This window comes from Carassius carassius, chromosome 3, assembly GCF_963082965.1.
Source record: "Carassius carassius chromosome 3, fCarCar2.1, whole genome shotgun sequence".
NCBI classification, from domain to species: Eukaryota; Metazoa; Chordata; class Actinopteri; order Cypriniformes; family Cyprinidae; genus Carassius; species Carassius carassius.
The window spans coordinates 8,896,488-8,917,802 of record NC_081757.1 but is presented as its reverse complement, the minus strand read 5'-3'; the positions used below and the strand labels follow the sequence as shown (position 1 = coordinate 8,917,802).

The window sequence follows — 21,315 nt, the reverse complement described above, 5'->3', positions numbered from 1 at the left end:
CGGTTGACTGAAGGCTTGCAGCTGCAGTTTAGTCCATGTAATTACAGCAATTCACGTGTCCTGCTCTCTTTGAAGAATTAAACATGATAATCTGAGTGCTTTGTATAAACAGAGACAGAGCAACAACTCATTACCGCTAGGTTCCCAACCGAGGTTTATACCACTCTAAGACTGCAATCAAGGTTTAATTGTAGTGCTGTCAAATGATTAATAGCAATAAATCACTTCCAAAATAAAATTCTTTGTTTATATAATATATGTGTGTGTACTGTGTGTATTTATAATGCTTATTTAAATACACACATACAGAATATATATATATATTTTATATTCATATAATTTATAATATATATAAATATATTAAAAAATATAAACATATAATTTTTCTTAAATATATACATGCATGTGTGTGTATTTATATATACAATAGATAAACATAGCACACACACATATATTGTGTAAACAAAAACTTCTATTATGGATGCAATTACAATTGACAGCACTAATTTGAATAAATATATTTAATTAATTTAATTATTCATTTTTGCATAAAAGATCAGGTATCGTAATGGTGTATTTTGTAATATTTTGAGTAGTTTTTTTTATGTTAATGCATTTGATTTATTTATTCTAAAAGAATTATTATAAGGATATTTGAAAGTTTTTTTACACTGTAAGATCAATTTAAAAAAAAATTACACTTAAGACTGGTTTTGTGGTCCAGGGTCACATATCATAAAAAGTAACAAATTATACAAAATGATTTGCTTAGTGTTACAATTGAGATCATCCAGTCAGAATCAAATATTCCAGAGACCAATGTAATACTTTATTATATACACTGGGGCTTAAAAAGCCTCTGCCAAACTTTAATTTGGCATCATAATCTCACGATCCCCATGCAGATCAATTATGAAGCCCATGCTTGAAAACCCTGGCTTACAAAGTTTGTACAATGCGCACAATCTAACCACAAAATCTGGGAGCGAGAAAGGGAGCACTGATGCAATCAATTATCAATGTCCATATTAATAAAATCAACTTAATGAACGAAAACACCAAACCAAATCAATGAGCCCCGCTGTCCCCTCACCTCCTTTATGAGCGCTCCGGTGTAAAGAGCCGTCAGCGGGGTCTGCTCAGCCGGTTTAATGACCACCGTGTTCCCGCAGGCCAAAGCTGGCGCGATCTTCCACATAAACATCAGCAGAGGGAAGTTCCACTACAAACACAGAAGACAATTAAACCAATTATGCAACAATGGGTTGTTGGAGAGAGAGAGAGAGAGAGAGAGAGAGAGAGAAAGATTAAGTCCCTGCCCTTTGTACACACCGCCCGTCGCTACTACCGATTGGATGGTTTAGTGAGGTCCTCGGATCGGCCCCGCCGGGGCTCCTCGCGGGCCCTGGTGGAGCGCCGAGAAGACGATCAAACTTGACTATCGGGAGGAAGTAAAAGTCGTAACAAGGTTTCCGTAGGTGAACCTGCGGAAGGATCATTAAGGTTGGCCCGGCAAAGGCAAATGCTGTCTGCAATGGGGTTCGGAGGCCGGGGGCTCTGGCACGCGAGAGAGACGCACGACAGTCGGAACTGAAGGGCGCGAGCGATACGTACCCCTCGGCGCGCCCTCGCACAGGGGGTCGCGGTGCGGGGGACGCCGGCCCCGACGGGTGCCCTGCTGGCCCTGCGGCCTCAACCCCCGCTGACCCCGTGGGCTCAAAGTCCCCCCCCTCTGGGGTCAAGACCCCCTTTTCATTCCCATACCCCTTGTCTGCGGCTAAAGGCCACGAAACCTCTAACAAAAAAAGAGTACAGCTCTTAGCGGTGGATCACTTGGCTCGTGCGTCGATGAAGAACGAAGCTACATCGTCGTCGCGGGGGTCGGGTACTGGGGGACCGGGCCGCGCGACGCGCCCCCGGCCGGCGAACCCATACGCTTCAGGCCAGCCTTCCCCACCCCGGGGAGCGGCCGCCACCACCCCATCCGGTTACGACCTCAGATCAGGCGAGACGACCCGCTGAATTTAAGGCCCAATTCCAATTCTACCCCTTAGCCCTTCCCCTAGGGGGTAGGGGTGTCTCGATTCTCTTTTGGTTGAAGGGGTAGGAGTAAGGGGAAGGGCCAGATAGCCCTTCAAACGACGATTTTTTGGGACCACACTTCAAACGAAGATTTTTCGGGACCACACTTCAAACGAAGGGGTATGAATTATCTCAGCAACATGGCTGCTACAGCGAACAAAAAGACACATAAATGTAAGCTTTTTTGGCATAAATAAAGATTTTAATGAAAAGTAATCATTTGTTTTACGTTACATTCAATTGTGAGTTCATATTAACGGTCATGTTACTCAAAGACATGTTTGCAAAAAATCGCTAATATTTGCTAACGTCATATAATTACAGACTGCATGATAGTGCCACAGCATATGTCTGATCAGGGCGATAACTGCCTTAGACATCAATAATTAGAAATCGCTAAACCATTTACTCAAATATTGGCTATTCAAGAGAGAAAGAGAGAGAGAGAGAGAGAAAGAGAAATGGAGGTTGCGTGTATTTGCGTCTGTTCGTTTATCTTTTAGAGTGAGTTTACTTAAAAACAGCGATTGTATCCTCTCGTCGCTGGAAAATATAATGTAGCGATTCAGTATTTAAACTGTATTTAATAAAAGTCGTGGGGCAGCATTGACAAGTTTATTTTTTCCTGGATGTGTGAGCTGCGCGATTTCGGATATGTGTGTGTGTCAGTAAGCAGCTCATTAATACAGAACGATAATTAAAGGCTCTAATGCACACCAGCATATGTGTGTATTGTAAGAGCTAGATGACGAATGATGACGTGGGGCGGCATAGTAGTGGTGTCCCAATTCTTAGAGGAATATTGTCTCCCCTACCCCTTGACACTCTGTTTCAAGGGACAAGGGGAAGGGGTAGACGGAGGGGTAGGGGAAGTGGAAGGTGTATAAAATAGAATTGGGATTGGGCCTAAGTGTGTCAGGTGGAAAAAGAATATGTGCTTTCTGTACATAATAATAAAATGTAATTTTAAGGCTAAACTTAAATAATTTCAATTTTTTTTCATCCTATTATTTGCTTTATTTTTTTGCTTTGTGTTGTAGGGTTTAGTTCTTTTGCTGTTGTAAACTGTGAAGACCTTTGAAATAACTAAAATCATTTGGCGCAATGATATGAACATGTATTGCGGTCAATACCTGCCTGGAACTACTTTAGCCGTGCATTTTACCTCATAACCTTACAACTTTCATCAACCAATCAGAATCAAACATTCAACAGCTGCCAACCCCCCTCTACTGTAGACATCTAATAGCTCCGCCCCTTTTCAGTGCTGCGCCAGTTGTCTTTTGTTAATATTTCCACAGTGTGAAGACAAGCTCGTACAAATTTATGAATGAACCGCTCATTTTAAAATCTTCCCAATCTACCGATATATGATATGATATTTGCTTCGAACTTTACAACCCACATGAGTTTTTACTTTCGTTAACTCTACAGTAATTAAATCCACTTCTAATAAAAAAACAAAAACATAAGTCCAAGTGTTGTGGTCTGTGAGTATTCCTATGTGGTTGCTAAGGTATTCTGAGTGATTGTTATGCAGTAGCTGCTACAAGTTTTATAAAAACGGAAACTAAAAGTGGAATAAAAGGCTTGTGAATAAAGTGTAGCATGAACATTCACGTTACCTCAGCCGTCTTTAAATATAAAACACACCATCAAGTCAATTGCTGTTCTGTGTTAAATTACTTAAATAAATATGTACTCAAATCACTTTTTTTTTTTTTACAAGTAGAGAGTTGTAATTTTTTACATCTTTTTGAATGTTGTCATGGCAATTAAACGTGTTTCTGGATTGCATTTTCACTTTTCTTATTTTTCTCTCTGAGTGACTCATGTGCGCCGAACGCCAGCGTTGCTTTCTCTAATTACCACCAAACCAATCCCAAATATGAATAATGACTTTATGATATAATCTCCAGTGTCTATCAACAGTTTGTACTTTGTTTCCAAAGCAACGTAAGGCAATAAATAACATTTTCATTGATGAACTAAGATTCTTGGATGGCCTGATTTGATAAATGATTTGTAGGCTTTTGTAACATAAGAAAATTGAGACAATATGGTGTATCAGTGATGACAATAACTTTATTTATAGTCAGGAATTACCCAACCAGAATCTTCAAACAGGCCCTTTAATTATGATAACTTTGTGTATTATCATCTGAACAAAGACGTTTGCCCTATGGATGCATGCTATCAATTAAATAAGATTCTTTAAGAATATTGGCAAAAATAGTTCAAAATTGCTGTCACAATATTTGGGTTTTCTTTGCCATTGCTAGGTGTGACTTCAAAAGAGTGACAGAATTTAACAGCTTTGACTATTTTTCTTTGCACTAGTTTGTTGGGTGTTTAATTGGGAGTTACATAACATTCATAACTTTGAAACCAAAAACCGGAACACCCTGGCAACCACTCTGAAAACCCTAGCAACACATCAGCAACCACCTACAAATGCCCTAGAAACCACTTTGAACACCCTAGCAACCACTAATGGCACTGCAACCACCCACATCTTCTGAGCATCTTGGTGCTATAATGTTTTGAAAAACCCTAGCAACTACCTGTAAATGCCATTGCAACCACTAGGGTTTTTATGAAATCTGTTTTATTTTTTCCCAAATTCAGATTTTTCCATTTTAAATTTTATTTAATTTTTTCTATTTCTTTTGAATTTTTCTAGACTCTGTTTTAATGATTACATTAAACTGTATTAATCAACAAGTAATGCATCTTTGTACTTAATGTAATTAATGTATCCCCAAATGTTTTCATTTACATTTTTCTGGATTCAGTTTTTTCCCCATTTACTTTTTTCTAGACTCTGTTTTAATGATTAAATGAAATTGTATTAATCAAAAAGTATGTCTTATTCATTGAAATAATAAAACTTACAATATTAAACAATCCACAATTTCTTAAGTTTAATAAAAATGTAATTTTTGAGGCCCTATGAAATGTTTAAATCCTCACATAATTTTTTGGAGAAGCAGTGAATACATTAAATAAAAACATATATATCACGGTTTCTTCACCAAACTTTTATTTTGACGAGTTGCTGTGAAGAACTTTAAGTTTCTGTTTGTAGCCTATGTAATATTATGATAGTTTTTGTCAAAAGAAATGGTAAAATGCTGATAAAGTGACTCTCAGAGCAGTTCTGGAGATTATGTTCATGGGATCATATACTCATATATTGAGATGTCAGATGCTAAATTCACCATGAGCATCACGTGCGCTTTAGTATTTGTATAGTAAATTAAACCGTACATCTGTGCCATTCATTCACACAGAGAAAAGCAGAACCAGGAGGATTCATATTTAAATGGTATTTTTGCGGCTGAATATTCACAGATACTAGTAAATACTGACAGAGTATTAACAAAGGCTATAGAATACCCAAGACGTGTCACTCGTATAATTTTGAATGGGGAAAAATGCCTATGCTAAATATGGTCGCTCAATTGCAGGTAGACCCGCCTTCTGAATGAAACAACCAATAGCTAATCGGTAAAGTCCGTTTGCGTCCGGTTGCTATAGAAGCAGTCAGCGCTCTGAGACGTGTGTTTAGGATTGCGCATGCGCACTGGCTGATCTAGCCTGAAAAATAAGCTTTTTATAACGCTATTTGAGCAAGAGTAATAACATTTATGACACCGTTGTTGTCAGATATTAAATTTGACATCTAGACGCAAACTTAGTGAACAGTTTTGGAGAATTTGATGTTTCCCCATTCAAAGAGATAGGAGTTGCACTTGGATGCCCGAGAGGCGTTTCAAAGATGGTGGCCGAGTGACATAAAAGGACATCTTAAAAGGACTTTGGTATTAAGCAGCATTCGAACAGATTTTTTTATTTACTACAGTGGTTGCTAGGGTGTTGATTAGCAACCACTTAGCGATGTCATCGTACATTCTATTGAAGATCAAGATTGTAGAAACAAAGTCATAGTAATACTTTGTTAAATAAACCACTAATTATCCAAATAAAATGTATGTGTTCATCAGTAGTTGATGCTACAGTATGCTGAAAAGTTGAGAAAACACTTCTTAAAATGGAAAATCCAGTGGTTAAATCCTATAACTATGAATAATGTATTGCTATTGCGTGAATAATATGTAACTATGTAATCAATAAAAAAGTAACTGTAATCTGATTACGAGTAGGCTACTTTTAAAAATGTAATCTAATTACAAGTACTTAATCTTTGGAATCTAATTATGTAATCCAGATAACATGCAATCAGTTACTGCCCAGCTCTGAGTATCTGTACAGTTTTTTAGCATGTGTTGAGATCTTTGGTGGGTGTATGGAAGATATTTAATTACACGAGAGTTGAAACGCACTTTCGTTACATAGCTCATGGTCACGCTGCTTTCCTGTGATTGGAATTAGTGCGGATTTAAAGCTTCACAAAAGATCCCCAGAGTGACGTCAAGAGAGAAAACAGCCTCTGTACAGTAAGGAAACCAAACAAGGTCTTGTGGTTGCATAGAGTTGTGAGCTTTCATAAACATTCATAAGCTTCAATGGCATGTGAGATCATAATACAGTGCACTTTCTGCGAGAGGGAGCGGTGTATTTGTGTTCGTCTGTGTGTGTGTGTGTCTCTTTATCCAAGGTGTTTCCTTACATGCACCTAAAAGACTCTAGACAGGCGTTGGCTACAGTATATAAACAAAGCCATCATGTATGTGTGATTCAACGCTCACTGGATCCTATTGTGTTTATGATCTAAACTTTGTCCAAAGATGTTTCTTTTTAACTTTATCTGTTTAAATGACAATACTGTCAAATTCACAAATGAAGCGCTCAAGCATTCGAGAATAGGATTAATCAGATAATACAGCTAATTCATGCTTTATTACCATTGTCATACTACAGTACAAGCTACTTTGTGCCAAAATGATAATAATAGATATGTTTCTCGAGAAGCAAATCAGCATATAAGAATGATTTCTGAATGGATAATGTGATACTGAAGACTACTGAAAATAGCTAGTTGCACTGATACTAGTTACTCCTAAAGAGTGATAGACTGAACAGAATTAATAATAAAAATTACATTAAATCGAATTTTTTTAAATACAGCCACTTGAAAATTTTTCATTTTTCCACTATGAATACCTTCAAATAAAGGTAAAGATTTCAAAGATGTTTTTTTTTTTTTTTTTTTTTTTTTTATAATTACAAATACAAATGTATTAAGAATAAAAAAAAGATAGGAAAAATACTACGATCTAAAAATTCCAATATCAAATTGGGATGTGCCATAACCTTACGATTTGCCTACTGTGAATTTATGTTAAATGCTCCACAAATAAAATGCGAATGAAAAATAGTCAAGAACTCACCGGAATAATTGCTCCGCAAACACCGACGGGCTCATGTTTGGTAAAACACAGAAAGTTTTCATCTGTTGGGAGGAAGAAAAAGAGCAATGAGGAAGTCAAGAGGCACTAAACGTTATAACACACTAAGCTCCCCTTTGATATACAATCATTGTTTCCTTGGGAAGCTCTTGGATGTTACCACCAAAAACCAAACATGAGAGAAAAAGCATTGGGAAAAACACACAGCGATGGTTTCAATGGCCCACACAAAGCTCTGGTCAGGAAGAGTGTATGTTCTGCTGCTTTTTTCCCCCTCTGCTTTCACCGGAGACACATTGAAATGAGAGAGGCCTGAGGTGTGTGAGAAGTCTGGGCAGCAGTTCAAACCCGCTGCTGATCTGCTCTTGGCTTGGATGCACACCTTTGTTCACCCTCAGCGCTCTCTTTCTCCCTTTGCTCTCTCTCCCAGGAGTCAGATATCCAGTCGGGGTAATGTAAGGTAGCAATGCAGTTTTATCACATCTCTTCGCACTTGAACCTTTCCGTCGGAAAATGCCACTAAGATTGGCCAATTTACCACTTCCTTGTTCCAACGTGTATCCAGTTAAAGACTCGAGTGGCCCTGGTGCGACTGATTATTGAACATAGTCTACTTCAAAATGAACATTTCCTTCATTATTTACTCACCATCATGTCATTGCAAACCTCTTTGCTACTATTTTCTCTGTGAACTGAAGTGTGGAAAAAGATTTTCAGTGAATATTGGACATCATAATAAAATAAAGGTTTGGAACAGCATGAGAGTGCTATTCATTTCTGCAGTTAAATACCATAAAAAACAGTACTAAAATTCTGAAATATTTGTATAATTTTTAAATACCTGTTTTCTATTGTAATATATTTTAAAATGTAATTTATTCCTTTGATCAAAGCTGAATTTTCAGCATTATTACTCCAGTCTTCAGTGTCACATGATCCTTCAGAAATCATTCTAATATGCTTATTTGCTGCTCAAGAAACATTTATGATTATTATCAATGTTGAAAATAGTTGTGCTGCTCATATTTTTGTGAAAACTGATATTTTTATGGCTTTTTGAGGATTCTTTGATGAATATAAACATCAAATGAACAAAGTTTATTTGAAATAGAATCTTTGATGTCACTTTTGATTAATTTAATAGGTCCTTGCTGATTAAAAGCATTACATTTCTTCAAAAAAGAAATTCATTAATTGACCCCAAACTTTTGAACCGCAATCCCAGAATGCATTTTGATGATCTCAGTGAAAATAAGAAAAATAATGCCAAAATGTCAAATTAGTGATAGAATTTGAATTTGAATCATTTAAATGTATTTAAACTGTGAGGAAGTAAACATAAAAATATACAGCACACACACAAAACTGTCCATTTTTATTTGTATTAGATTTTACTTTTTGTATATATTTTAATTAGATTTAACCTCATATATAAATGCATATATTGAATTCATATATTTAGACTAAATTTTGATTTTTAGTGTTGGTGTGTGCTATATATTGTGATGCTTATAAGAGAATTACAGAATTATCTTAGCAAAATATTAAAGCTTCATTTCATAGAAATTTGTACGAGTTGCTGTCTATTTAAAGTAGTCCAAATTAGTCATATATGTGACCCTGGAGCACAAAACCAGTCTTAAGTCACTGGGGTATATTTGTAGAAATAGCCAAAAATACATTGTATGGGTCAAAATGATTGATCTGGTTCTGTGGTCCAGGGTCACATGTGGTTACATTTTAGTTAGGATGATACCTATGTAAACAACAGGCAGCAATGCAACTTTTGTGGTTTTGAGAACTTCATAAGAGTCATCCAATTAAATCTACAGCCCAACAACAAACATCCATGCATGACATTTCATATGAGTGTAGATGCGTGGGAGCCGGCCTCTCCGAGCCCTGACCTTCTCGTGTTTCCCCACGCCGCAGTGTGTCAGGGTGATTACAGACTTGACGACTCCCTTACACAATGCTCATCTCTGGCTGGGATCAGCCGACGGCCCTTTCTTACTGATCTGACAGTGCTGCTTATCAAAGGTTAAATTTACACAGCATCTAGAAGGGCTTTATTTCAGCAAAACTGTACAAAGCCTCGCCCTTCAACTTCTAATGTCATGGCAAGCTTCCAGCAACAAGTAATGCATCTGTCTGCACAAAAATACAAAAATACAACAAAAAAATACTACAAACTGACATGTTGAGAACCAAAAAATAGAACATATCTGAGATTTAACATGCATTTATGTGGAGCCAAAGCTCTGAAATGAAAGCCTGAACTGAATTAGCTTAAACCCTATGAACCCTACTGTATCATATTTGATACGCAAATTTCTAAGGCCTCTAAATCTTCAACATTTGCTGAAAAACCTGTTGCACACAATCTACTCCATGCCTTCCGTCATCTGACTGAGTTTATACTATTTAGCAAGTAAAACAATTATATTTTTTGTATAATTGTAAAAACTTCAGTTCATGTTTCATATTTTTTGCTGAGGAATCTTTAATAATACTTCTAAAGTAAATATAAGAATAACTTTTATATTATTAGTCATATTTTTTTTTAAATATGATAATCAGGCTTTTAAGGAAGTTTTATTTTTTCAACCCCTCAGTCATCGTTGTATTGCATTGCATTGCATTATACATTATGAAACTAAATAAAACTATGCATTTAAATATCATCTTTCTAAGACATTATTGGGAAATATATCGACATTTATATGCATTTTATGTAAGTATTTTGTTATACTGTTAAAAAGATCTCATTAAATTAGCATCTCAAGCGTCAGAATTTCATCTTACTTTGTTGACCATATAAATATCAACATTTGCAACAAATTGCATGTTTATGCTCCGTTTAAGTGCTTTTTCTCAATTATGACCTCCATATTCTTACTATATGAGCAATAAAAGCTTGATTTTCTCAATATGATACGCCACAAAAAAATCATGCAACATTTTTTGGGAGAGGATTTTGTCTAAATGTTCGATAAACTTTTCCATAAAAAAAAAAAAGAGGGAAAACAGTTTTTATAACCATATGTCAGGCTTTACAAGCTTAACTCGACCAAATGTCAGATATGCATGGAAAAGACAGCTTTATCTGGTCAGGATCCACTTCTGGTTTCGGGTGGAAATGTCAAATTGGTCAGATTGGTTTTATAATTGGCGTGTCGACAATCCGGGTTAATCCACCCAATGTGATGAACCGTAAAACTACACATTTTTCCAAATAAACACTTGAGTTGGGCAGTAGGCGGTTGACGTATGCTAATTGGCAGCCGTTATCAATGGGGAAATTCAAAGAGGCTTCAGTCTCGCACCGTTTTCCAGCCCTCAAAAGAGCGAGATATTCTATCTGGCCACTGATTCCCTGAACTCCGGCTCATCTGCGGCACCAGCGGTCGCACCTCAGCGATTAGGATCAGAGCCTCTTCCTTTTCCTTTGTGTGCCAGGGCTTTCGTCTTTTAACGCTTTATTTGAATCTAATCAGGGGGAAAGGAGGGAAGCATGTTTTGTCTATTGACTATCCTGGAGTGGCAGGAATGCTGGGGGAAAAGGAAGAATTAGAGAGGGAGGTGATATACCACCCAGGACTGAAGAAGGGAACCCATCAACCCTTTCATGCTCATCTCTAGAATAAAGAGGAAGAGGACTTTTGGGAAACACTGGCTGGCTTGGATGGCAGCAGAGCTCAATTGAGAGGGACTTTTAAATTGGAAATCCCGTTGCACACAGGAAGCAGAATTCTTACTTTCAAGTCTCCAGATAGGTTTCCAGTCCAAAACCTACAAATTACTTATGCACAGTTGTCATATTAAACTTAAATTTCAAATTGGATTTTAAAAATAAACACTTCACTTTTAAGTATAGTTAAAATTTTAAATGCATTCATACACTATCATTCAAAAGTAAATGCTCACAGTAATGTTTGTTCTTTTGAACTTTCTGTTCATCAAAGAATCCTTTCAAATGTATCCCAGTTTCCACAAAAACATTAATAGTAATAATAATAAAAACAAATATTTCTTGAGCAGCAAATCAGTATCTCAGAATGATTTCTGAAGGATCATGTGACACTGAAGACTGGAGTAATGATGCTGAAAATTCAGCTTTGCATCACAGGAATAAATGACATTTTACAATATACAGCAATAGAAAGCAGGTGTTTTTAATTATGTTAACATTTCACAAGTTTTTTTTTTTCAAATAAATGCAGCATTGGCTAGCATAAAATACTTATTTTTGCAAATATTAGAAAAATTTCACTGACCCTAAACTAGTGCATGCCTGCTTGGAAGTATTATTTTTTTTTAATAACTTTTTTTTGCATAATTATTAATCATGCATAAATATGAAAACTTTGTATTTTCAAAAACAGGTAGTTCATTTAGACATATTCTGTAATATTTAATTACATTTACAAGTGCAAAACCACTCAATTTCCCAGAATGCTCAAATTTTTTCTAATAAAATTCAAATTTTACGTCCTGTAATTTAACAATCAATTTAATTCAAATTCACTCTCATTATTTGAAAAGAAGGTAATTCTTAAATTGAGAATCGCTGAGCTCTGGTTCACATGTTCAATCACAGCAGTAAATACACAGGTGACAAAGTGATCCATTCAACTGGCTTTGATACTCACCGACCGGCATCGTTTTCCCATGAACCTTGTCCGTCCAGCCGGCGTAATATCTCAGGGTCTTAATGCTGCCATCCAGATCGACAAAGAATGCATGCAGGAAGGGTTTGCCAGTGTCCATTGACTCTAGAGTCTTGAAAAAAAGAAAGCATTCGGTTCAACTGTAAAACCATTCTGAGAATATATAAAAGCATAAAGTTATGATTTTATTAGCAATCTGTTTTAAATAGGCATTTTTATGGGGCATTTTTTTAAAAGCATGCTCATTTCGAGAGCTACAAATTTGATACAAAACAACTTTTTCATGCATGTCAGATGCCAAGATTTTAGTGCGTATGGGGAGTTAGTAGGGCCAGAAATTAAACAATAACGCAAATAATAAATTCTGCTGCCCTCCAACAATAAAAACAATGTCAACATGAGGATAAAAGTATGTGGGTAAGAGTGTGGCTGAAGTCATTGGCAGAGTTTACACTCATGAGAGCTGTAATATGGGACGATGCCCATCTGCGCTGGAATGGTTCGATTACTGTGCACAAAACAATATTATGTTCAGGTTACTTAAAATACGATTATACTTCTAAAGCATGATCATACTGACAAGCTACTGACAGCCTCCCAAAATTAATCATACTAGATTGCTGGGTGTGTTTTGCATTTCTCTACTTGAATCTATTTGCGTGGGAAACATCCAAAACTACATGAATGTAATTGTGAAGAACGCATATATTACATTTGATCCATCCCTTTTATTCAATGTACGATTGTAAAAGGCACCGTAAATGGCTTAATAGGCAGTGCGGTATAAGAAAGAGTTCACTTTAACCTCTCTATCTCCAAATCTGTTCTTTATTTCCATACTCAGTTCTCCGAGTTATTGAAATTATACTCCAGAATCACAGGACATGTTTGCAATTAGCAATCACATGCAATCTAAAAACATTACTTCACTCACATCTGTAAAATTTCATTCACAAATGCGGTAACTAATATGCTCTGGCAGTAGAACAGGATGAAAACCAAGTAAGGCTTTAATTATCTAAAACTGAAGCATTTTGATACTGTACCGAGAAACAAACAACAATATGACCAAAGAAAATAACACTTTTTGATAGATAGACAGATACAGTACAGACCAAAAGTTTGGAAACATTACTATTTTTAATGTTTTTGAAAGAAGTTTCTTCTGCTCATCAAGCCTGCACATAAAAATACAGAAAAAACTGTAATATTGTGAAATATTATTACAACTTAAAATAATAGTTTTCTATTTGAATATACTTAAAAAAAAAAAATTAATCCTGTGATGCGAAGCTGAATTTTCAGCATCATTACTCCAGCCTTCAGTGTCACATATAACATCCAGTCTATCACATGATCATTTAGAAATCATTCTAATATTCTGATTTATTATGAGCGTTGGAAACAGTTCTGCTGTCTAATATATTTGATGAATAAAAGGTTAAAAAGAACTGCATTTATTAAAAAAAAAAATTCTAATAATATATATTCTAATAATATATATTTTTTTCTATCACTTTTTATCAATTTAACACATCCTTGCTGAATAAAAGTATTTATTTTATTTTATTTTAAAAAAAGAAAGAAAAAAAATTACTGACCCCAAATTACTGACCAGTAGTGTACATTGTTATTACAAAATATTTATATTTTCAAAAAACATAGCCTCTTTTTTTTTTTACTTTTTATTCATCAAAGTATCCTAAAAAAGTATCACATGTTCTGAAAAAATATTAAGCAGCAGAACTGTTTCCAACTTCAATAATGAATCATCATATTAGAATGATTTCTAGAGGATCATGTGATAATGATCCTAAAAATTCAGCTTTGCATCACAGAAATAAATGATAATTTAAAGTATAATAAATTAAAAAAAAAAGTATTTTAAATTGTAATAATATATCACAATATTACATTTTTTTCTGTATTTTTGATCAAATAAATGCAGGCTTGATGAGCAGAAGAAACATCTTTCAAAAACATTAAAAATAGTAATGTTTCCAAACTTTTGGTCTGTACTGTAGATAGATAGATATTCATAGAAAACTTGCAAAAAAAATGCATGAAAAAAAGCAAGTTGCTTTGTCAAAAGCATCTAAATCCTAAACTATGATTGTGTTTCTGTTTTAATTGACAAGACTTCAAAATCAGACCACCATGTCAATGCTCACACCTGCAGTAGTGTTTGACGAATGCATTCAGACAGCCGTGACAGCTTATCGACACTGCGAGTGTGTGGCGTGACTAAAAACAGACCGCAGCCATTACAATGAAGCAGCAAGTGCTCAGTTTCATGCAACTGTTTTGTGTACAATTTAATGTGCTAATTTTACGATCTGCAACACTTTCAATTGGACAGAAATTTAATTCTGATTGAGCTCAATTGGTTCATATGTTCTGACTAAGGTTTTTACATGGGGACTCTTAAATTTCACCAAGATTTGAAAGGATACAAAGTCATTTTTAAATAAGGTTTGTTGACATGAGCAACTGTATAGCTAAATCCTGATATAAAGAAACTTTGTTATAATTGTATTGTTTAAAATGGCATATGATTATTTGTTTTGTATGAATTTGAATGTGTATCCTAATTTAATGCTAGTTAGTATTAATTTAGTAGGCTAGTTGCAACATACTGTTGTTTTGTACTATAGCCTATTTTGTTTTCTCTGTTCATGTTAAATTGCCCCTATTATGGATTTTAGAAAAGTTTTAATGCAGTGTGTAACAGAGCTCTAAGTGATGAAAACTAGGGATGCACGATCATGATTTTTCATGGCCGATTCCGATAATAATTTTTTACAAGCAAACTGGCCGATTCCGATACCGATTTCCGATTTTTTTTTATCTTTAAGCAACAAACAAGAAAGAAAGAAAGTGTGCATGAACAAGATTTATTTGGTATTTAATAGGCCAAACTGGCTTTTGGCTATTTGAAAACCATAACTGTAACCATCTGAAATTAACAGCAGTAACTGCACAGTAAGAAGCCTACATTCAATACAAACATAGATGGTACAGGCATCAGCATTTAGCTTTTGTTTTTGAATTGGGTTGAAACTACATAGAAATGGCCTTAAATTAAAAGATTAACTGTAACCATGTGAAATTAAAGGCAATAACTGCATAGTTCTACAAACAACACAATCAACACACATTCAATGAGATGTATCTTAATCAGCATTCAGTATTTGTTTTAGTTTTTAAGTTTGGTTTAAATAAAAAATAAAAAATAATAAAAAAATAAATTAAATTTTAATTAAATAAAAAAAAGGTCTTTACCAGTGAGACTGAATAAAAGTATGCTATATAAATACATTATTCCAAAATGTTAAAATCAAATAATGTTGGTGCGAATAAAACAAAGATGCAAAGTGTTTCATTCATCCAATTAAAAAAAAAAATTGTGTAATGATTCACATCTATATTTTTTACTTGAGCCAATGAAAAATAAATAACTTATTGTCTCAAGTAAAAAAATATAGATGTGAATCACTACCCTAAAATTTTTTAATTGGATGAATGAAACAGTTTTTTTCAGTGTGCTACAGCAGGTGATTTTAAAATCAAATTAAGTCAATGTAATTATAAGGTAAAATACAAATAATCATCCTAATGCAGAACTGACGTTTACTTCTGGCTTTTCAAACATGTATGCAAGTTCTAATTTACCAAAAAAAAAAAAAAGTTAAGTCCGTTTAGTTTCTCATCCAAACCGCGAGAAGTTGATCTGAACATCGGCCGATTGCCGATCGCTTATTTTAAGCAAAAACCGTCCGGTTCCGATTTATGGCCGGTCAACCGGGGCATCCCTAATGAAAACATCATGCAAAGTTTTAAATCTGAAAGTGCACAGAGTATAAAGTTATTATCTCTCAAAAGAAAGAGTCGACTCTGAATCATTTAAATGAGTCGATTGTAAAACGAATACCAAGCCATTTCATGCATCATGAAACATTAGCATATTGCCCACCCACTTGTTGGTCTTTTCTGTTGGTCTGAATGAAAATGCAAATGTATTCTTTGCCACTAGGTGGCACTTTTGTTTCCCCGGTAACACTGTATTATAAGACAATGAAAGTGTTTTTTTTTTTTTTTTACCTTGCATGCATGTTAACCTGTTGTTGGGGACTCCTGAAACCAAAATATGAACCTTTCATTACCCATAATAGGGGCACTTTAACACATATAAATGCTAATATGCACAAACAGCACACAGAAAACACAAATTTTCCTTGAAAGTAATGAATACTGGATTGAAAATACAGCAAAAGATGTATCCCACTTTATTTTGTAACGCAGAAGTTCACCATATTCTTTGAGTGTGTGAGACTTCCGATTAATTAGCCTTTTTCACATTTACATGTTTTTGGCTTCCGGATTGGGGCTTGCAGTGTCAAAAAAAATTTAGGTGACAACAGCGTCTGTACTTAACAAGAATAAGTTTGAGAATAAAGTCTTTTTTTTTTACTAATAAGATACTATGAAAATTATGGTGCTGTATTCTACAAAGCGCAAACATCTCACAACTAAATTTTTGCATCAACTTCGGGGCATCACAAATAATAGTTTGTTTCATTTGAAATGGTAGCGCTTATAATTCAGTTTTGAGTTTTGCCATTCTGTCCATTTGAGGAACAAAAACTATCCGGCACTATGTTGAGCATATTAACTTGACGAGTCAGTCTGAGTGGCTATATAAGATAGAAACAATTAAAATGTTATTTCTTTGTAGATTATATAACAACAGCTTGGAAAACAGGCAAAACAGAAAAGTTAAGAAGCATTAAAAGAGCATAGTAACATAATAGGTGCAGAACTGTAACTTTACCCTGCGTTGACGTAGTTTTAGAGTTGTGTAGGTAAATAACTAGACAAATTAAAAAAATTGCTAAAATTAAAATTAAGATGTGAATCATTACCCAAATTTTTTTAATTGGATGAATGAAACACTTTTTTCAGTGCAGTAATAAATAATATAGTGACATTGGGCTTGTTTTTGAAGCTGCCGTTGCTTATTTATCGAGAGTTGGCAACACTTTTAGGTGACCTTATTTTAGAACGTTTCCACTTTTGTTTCCATGGCGATGCGTCGTGCTTGTCACGTGACACACGCAGCCAAGAAAACACTTTATGACAGATGGATTATTTTTATTTAGTTTTTCGTTTTTTATTCAAAATATTCACACACCATGTTATCAATTCCGATTCCACAAATACATGTAAGTGAGTGTGCTGTGTCTTTTAAAAATCGTCATAAATGAGTTTGATCGTGATTTATAACGTGAGATGGGCGGCGCCATGTTTGTTCATGCTGCACTTCAGTGAGTCCTGTCAGTCGGATTTACAGCACGTGGACTTTTAAAGGGTAACTAAACCCCTGGTCAGAGCCTGACTCCACCCACTGGCAATATTTGAAAAATACTGAAAAGTGGGCAGAGCACAGCGGAGATAGAGGGGATGAACCGAGGGCAGGGCTGAGCACGTGGGGCGTGAACCTGAGACCCGCAGTGACGGATTAATTGACAGCTGCTGTCAGAGTCGCTAAAATGGAGAGTGACTGTAGTGACGCAAGTAGCTTTGCAACAGAGCGTTCATTTGAAGTAGAGGACTTTTCTCCCCCACCTTCACCTGAAGTGGAGGATGTCGAGGTGTCTGTGGCCTGAGCCATATTAATTTGAACTGCTGGCTCAAACTGCACTCTTAACTCCCGCACCGCGTCGCTTTTCAGCGCGAGCTGTGTGGAGAAGCCCATTTCCACCTCCATTGCGTTGGAGAAGCAATCCCGCGTAAAATGCAGTTTGCACACTCTAGCTCTTGGCGGTAACTCCCGGTCTTCCAGCGCCTAATTTTCAAGTTTGCTGGAAAACTATACGGTCCATGCTGTTGCAACCAGCACGTACCATCGTGACCACTGTAAATAAATCTACGCTAACTTGAAGCTATCCTAACTGATGCTATACTATGCTACTAACTAACTATGCTTCTAACAATACATTACACTAACAACTACGCTAATTAACTACATAGGCTACACGAAATAATATAAATAACTATTTAAATGGTATGCTAAATAGATGCTATAATACTCTATCCTGGTTTTCAATACTCGCAATTTCAACTCCTGACTCACTACAGTAATTTTGACGGAACAAGATGGTTTTATACTGTCAAGGGCGTGGTAGCTCGTAACAAGGGGCGTGGTGAGCTGGAAACTGCTTACATCACCTGCCACCGCTTATGTCACTTGCCACCGCAACATCCAATAGAAAAAATTAACTGCAGTAGCCACCGTTCAACCTGAAGAGGGCAGCACTCAGACGTTTTACACCATATATTGTAGAAATAAAACACTTTATACTCAAACGTCAAAAAAGTTACTCGAATCAATGAACAGCACTAATAAAGCCCCCTTCTTACAGATCATTAACTAAAAAAAAGTTAGTTTAGGGTTTAGTTACTCTTTAAAGCTACTTACACTGTGTAGGCTATCTGATATGAATAAAACATGCAAATTATATTTGAATGCATTGTTATTGCTGCTTCCATAACCATCCGTGTGTATTTTACAAACTCTAAATCTATTATTTTACTAGTACTTATGTGTATTTAAATATCTGAACCCTAAATTAAGCATTATGTGGTTAAAGCGCGTCTCAGCTGCCAGCTAAAGCGGGAAAGCAGTTTGAATTGGGGAGTTATGTGACGTCACCTAACATTCTAAATCCAAATGTTGGAACCGTAGATGTTCAAAAGGGTTCATCGCTGAAGGCAGACTCACCGCGAGCACAGCGCGCTCTCGTTCCAGCAGATCCGCGAGTCTGTGCAGTAACTGGCCACGGCTCGACGCGTCCATCCGCCGCCACTCCGAGCCTCTCTTGCCGGCCGCTCTGGCAGCTGTCACCGCCTCATCTACATCAGCCTGAGCAATCAAACCGACACTTTAGACTACACTCACATCACACATCACAAGTGAAGCGACTCTTATTAACAACCTGAAAGTGATATTGCAGATGACTAATGGCAAATTATGATACCTGATTAAATACATCTTGTATCAGCTGCCAAGTCATTATATTAGTTAAACAACCATGTTTAAAATTCTTGCCTGATAAATGCTTATATCAGTCTTATATGTATAATAGTTTAACGGCTTAATTCAACACAATTAGTTGCATATCAGCCAAAATAATAAAATAACTGCAATAAATAAACACAATTACAAAATAAATACAAACTCTCAAATCAGTGTCATATGAATATTCATAGTTTAACTGACAAAAGTGCAAGCTAATTAAATAATAACTCAAATTTCTTATTCTATCAATTTCCAATTGCAATTAGGCCTACATAAATAATAAGCATTCTCACATATCTCTCAAATCAGTCTCTTATGCATATTAATAGTTCAACAATGCAATGTATTTTAACTCATACATTTAGGCCTACATAAAAATGCACGGCAGATATACATGTCACTGTACATGACTCCTCATTTTTAATTAGACATCTAATGAGTCAAATTCATCGTACTTTATCCGCCTCCTCGATGTCGCAGATTTTGACACCTGTTGCAGGGTTGATCGTTGGAAACTTCTTTCCTTTGATTGACGTGTGCCATTCATTATTGATAAAAATCTGCAACAAATAGTTAGACTGCAGTGAATCTGGTTTCCTATTACAGTTAAGACTTGTCTATGAATATAAATAATAAATATAATTATCTTCTTTAACTCCTGCAAATATGAATTAAGATAATGTAAAATTATTAATAAATGAAAACAAATATAATTTAAAGTTACATGATAAATGTAAATAACTAGCTCATTAACATGTCCACAAATAGAAATAATAATGAAAAAAATCATAAATGTAAATATTGTGTATGTATCCCTCATTTAAAAACCCTTTAACCATTTGAACCCTCTTATAAAAAATAAATAAATCACTTCTTAAAGATAATGCACAGTTCTCAAAATATGTTCCTTAAACCAGTGCATTAGTTTTGTTTTGGCTCTTTAACACACCAGTACATTTTCTAAAGAACTATAAAAACTTGAATGACATCAGGCTTTAAAAAAAAAGCTTTATTTTTAATAGTAACAGCCTAAAGTTTCCTGAAAAAGACTAAAGGACTAATCAGACTAAAACTCCATTCGCTTTAGTATTTGTCTGCGATTTAAGGCTGAAGACAAGCTCTTACCTTAGTGTGTTTAATCTCAGGGATTTTCACAGGCTGAGGTAGAGGCGGAGGGCATGAGTTTCGAGCGAGCCCGTTCTCTATAGTCCCATTCTGTGCCATTGCAGAGCAGTCACAGTGAAGTGCACTAGAGATGAAGATCACAGATCACTGTTCACTCCATCCAGCACACTTTATAAGAGCTTTTAAAGGTCCTCCCCCTCTGGGCAAGAGTGCACTCCGCCTACCATGACAAACACAGTCTCCGTCCCACCTGCCAGTGAATCAGTCTTTCAAACACAAAACATAATGTTTTTCAGATATGAGTTTCCGTGATGAAGTTTAAGGAGCTCAAACATGGAAAAAGGCTGGGGTTCAGGAATGTCTCTCAAAAACCTCGTTCCACCCACTCGCCTCTGAAACCCAACACGATTGGCTGTGTCTTTATGTCAGGCACTGGAGGTAATGAGTGTGAATTAATTGCCCTGCAATATTTACATGGCTTTGATCTGCTGGTGGAGCGATGGATTTGAAGCGACGGCGGGCCGGGCATCACTGATGCGTTCTGATGTTCATCATGAAGTTGGTTTTAGCACCTGGGCCTGGTGAAGTTGAGTGGAGTTGAATAAGTGCAAACAAATGCTTTTGTTCGACGGGACAAAGACTTTCCCAGCTTCGAGCTCATACTCGGACACTGTTGCCATTGTTTCCCCTCCATTGCTTCTTGTCACTCTTCTTGTCAAAGTTTAATTAGGACAACGAGCTCTCGCAGGCCCATTTCTCACTTCAGCAAGTTTCTAAACACTTCCTAATGAGGACAAGGCTCAGAGAAATTGGGCGTATGGGAAGGAACGCACTTGGGAAGGGAAGGTTGCACTAAAAACCTGAAACACGCACAAATGTAATGCTAATATCAAGGAAAGAAAGTAGTCCAAACTTTGCTTCATACACAAAATATATTTTGCCTTTAAAAAAACGGCTGACAAGTGTGATGCAGGCGAAATCGTGGGAA

The 21,315-nt window shown here is 35.9% G+C and overlaps 1 protein-coding gene across 1 annotated transcript in view; it reads right to left on the bottom strand.

The window, feature by feature from the left end:
* aldh1a3 (aldehyde dehydrogenase 1 family, member A3) overlaps positions 1-20,702 on the bottom strand; it is a 30,310-nt gene extending 9,608 nt beyond the window's left edge. Inside the window, exons 1-6 of the mRNA XM_059527525.1 lie at positions 20,328-20,702; positions 19,658-19,762; positions 18,906-19,046; positions 12,107-12,236; positions 7,437-7,498; positions 1,094-1,222 (exon numbers count right to left, since the gene is read on the bottom strand). Coding sequence (XP_059383508.1) covers positions 1,094-1,222; positions 7,437-7,498; positions 12,107-12,236; positions 18,906-19,046; positions 19,658-19,762; positions 20,328-20,426 — 666 coding nt within the window. The 5' untranslated portion in view covers positions 20,427-20,702. The remainder of the gene's footprint in view (positions 1-1,093; positions 1,223-7,436; positions 7,499-12,106; positions 12,237-18,905; positions 19,047-19,657; positions 19,763-20,327) is intronic.
* Positions 20,703-21,315: the final 613 nt, after the last annotated feature.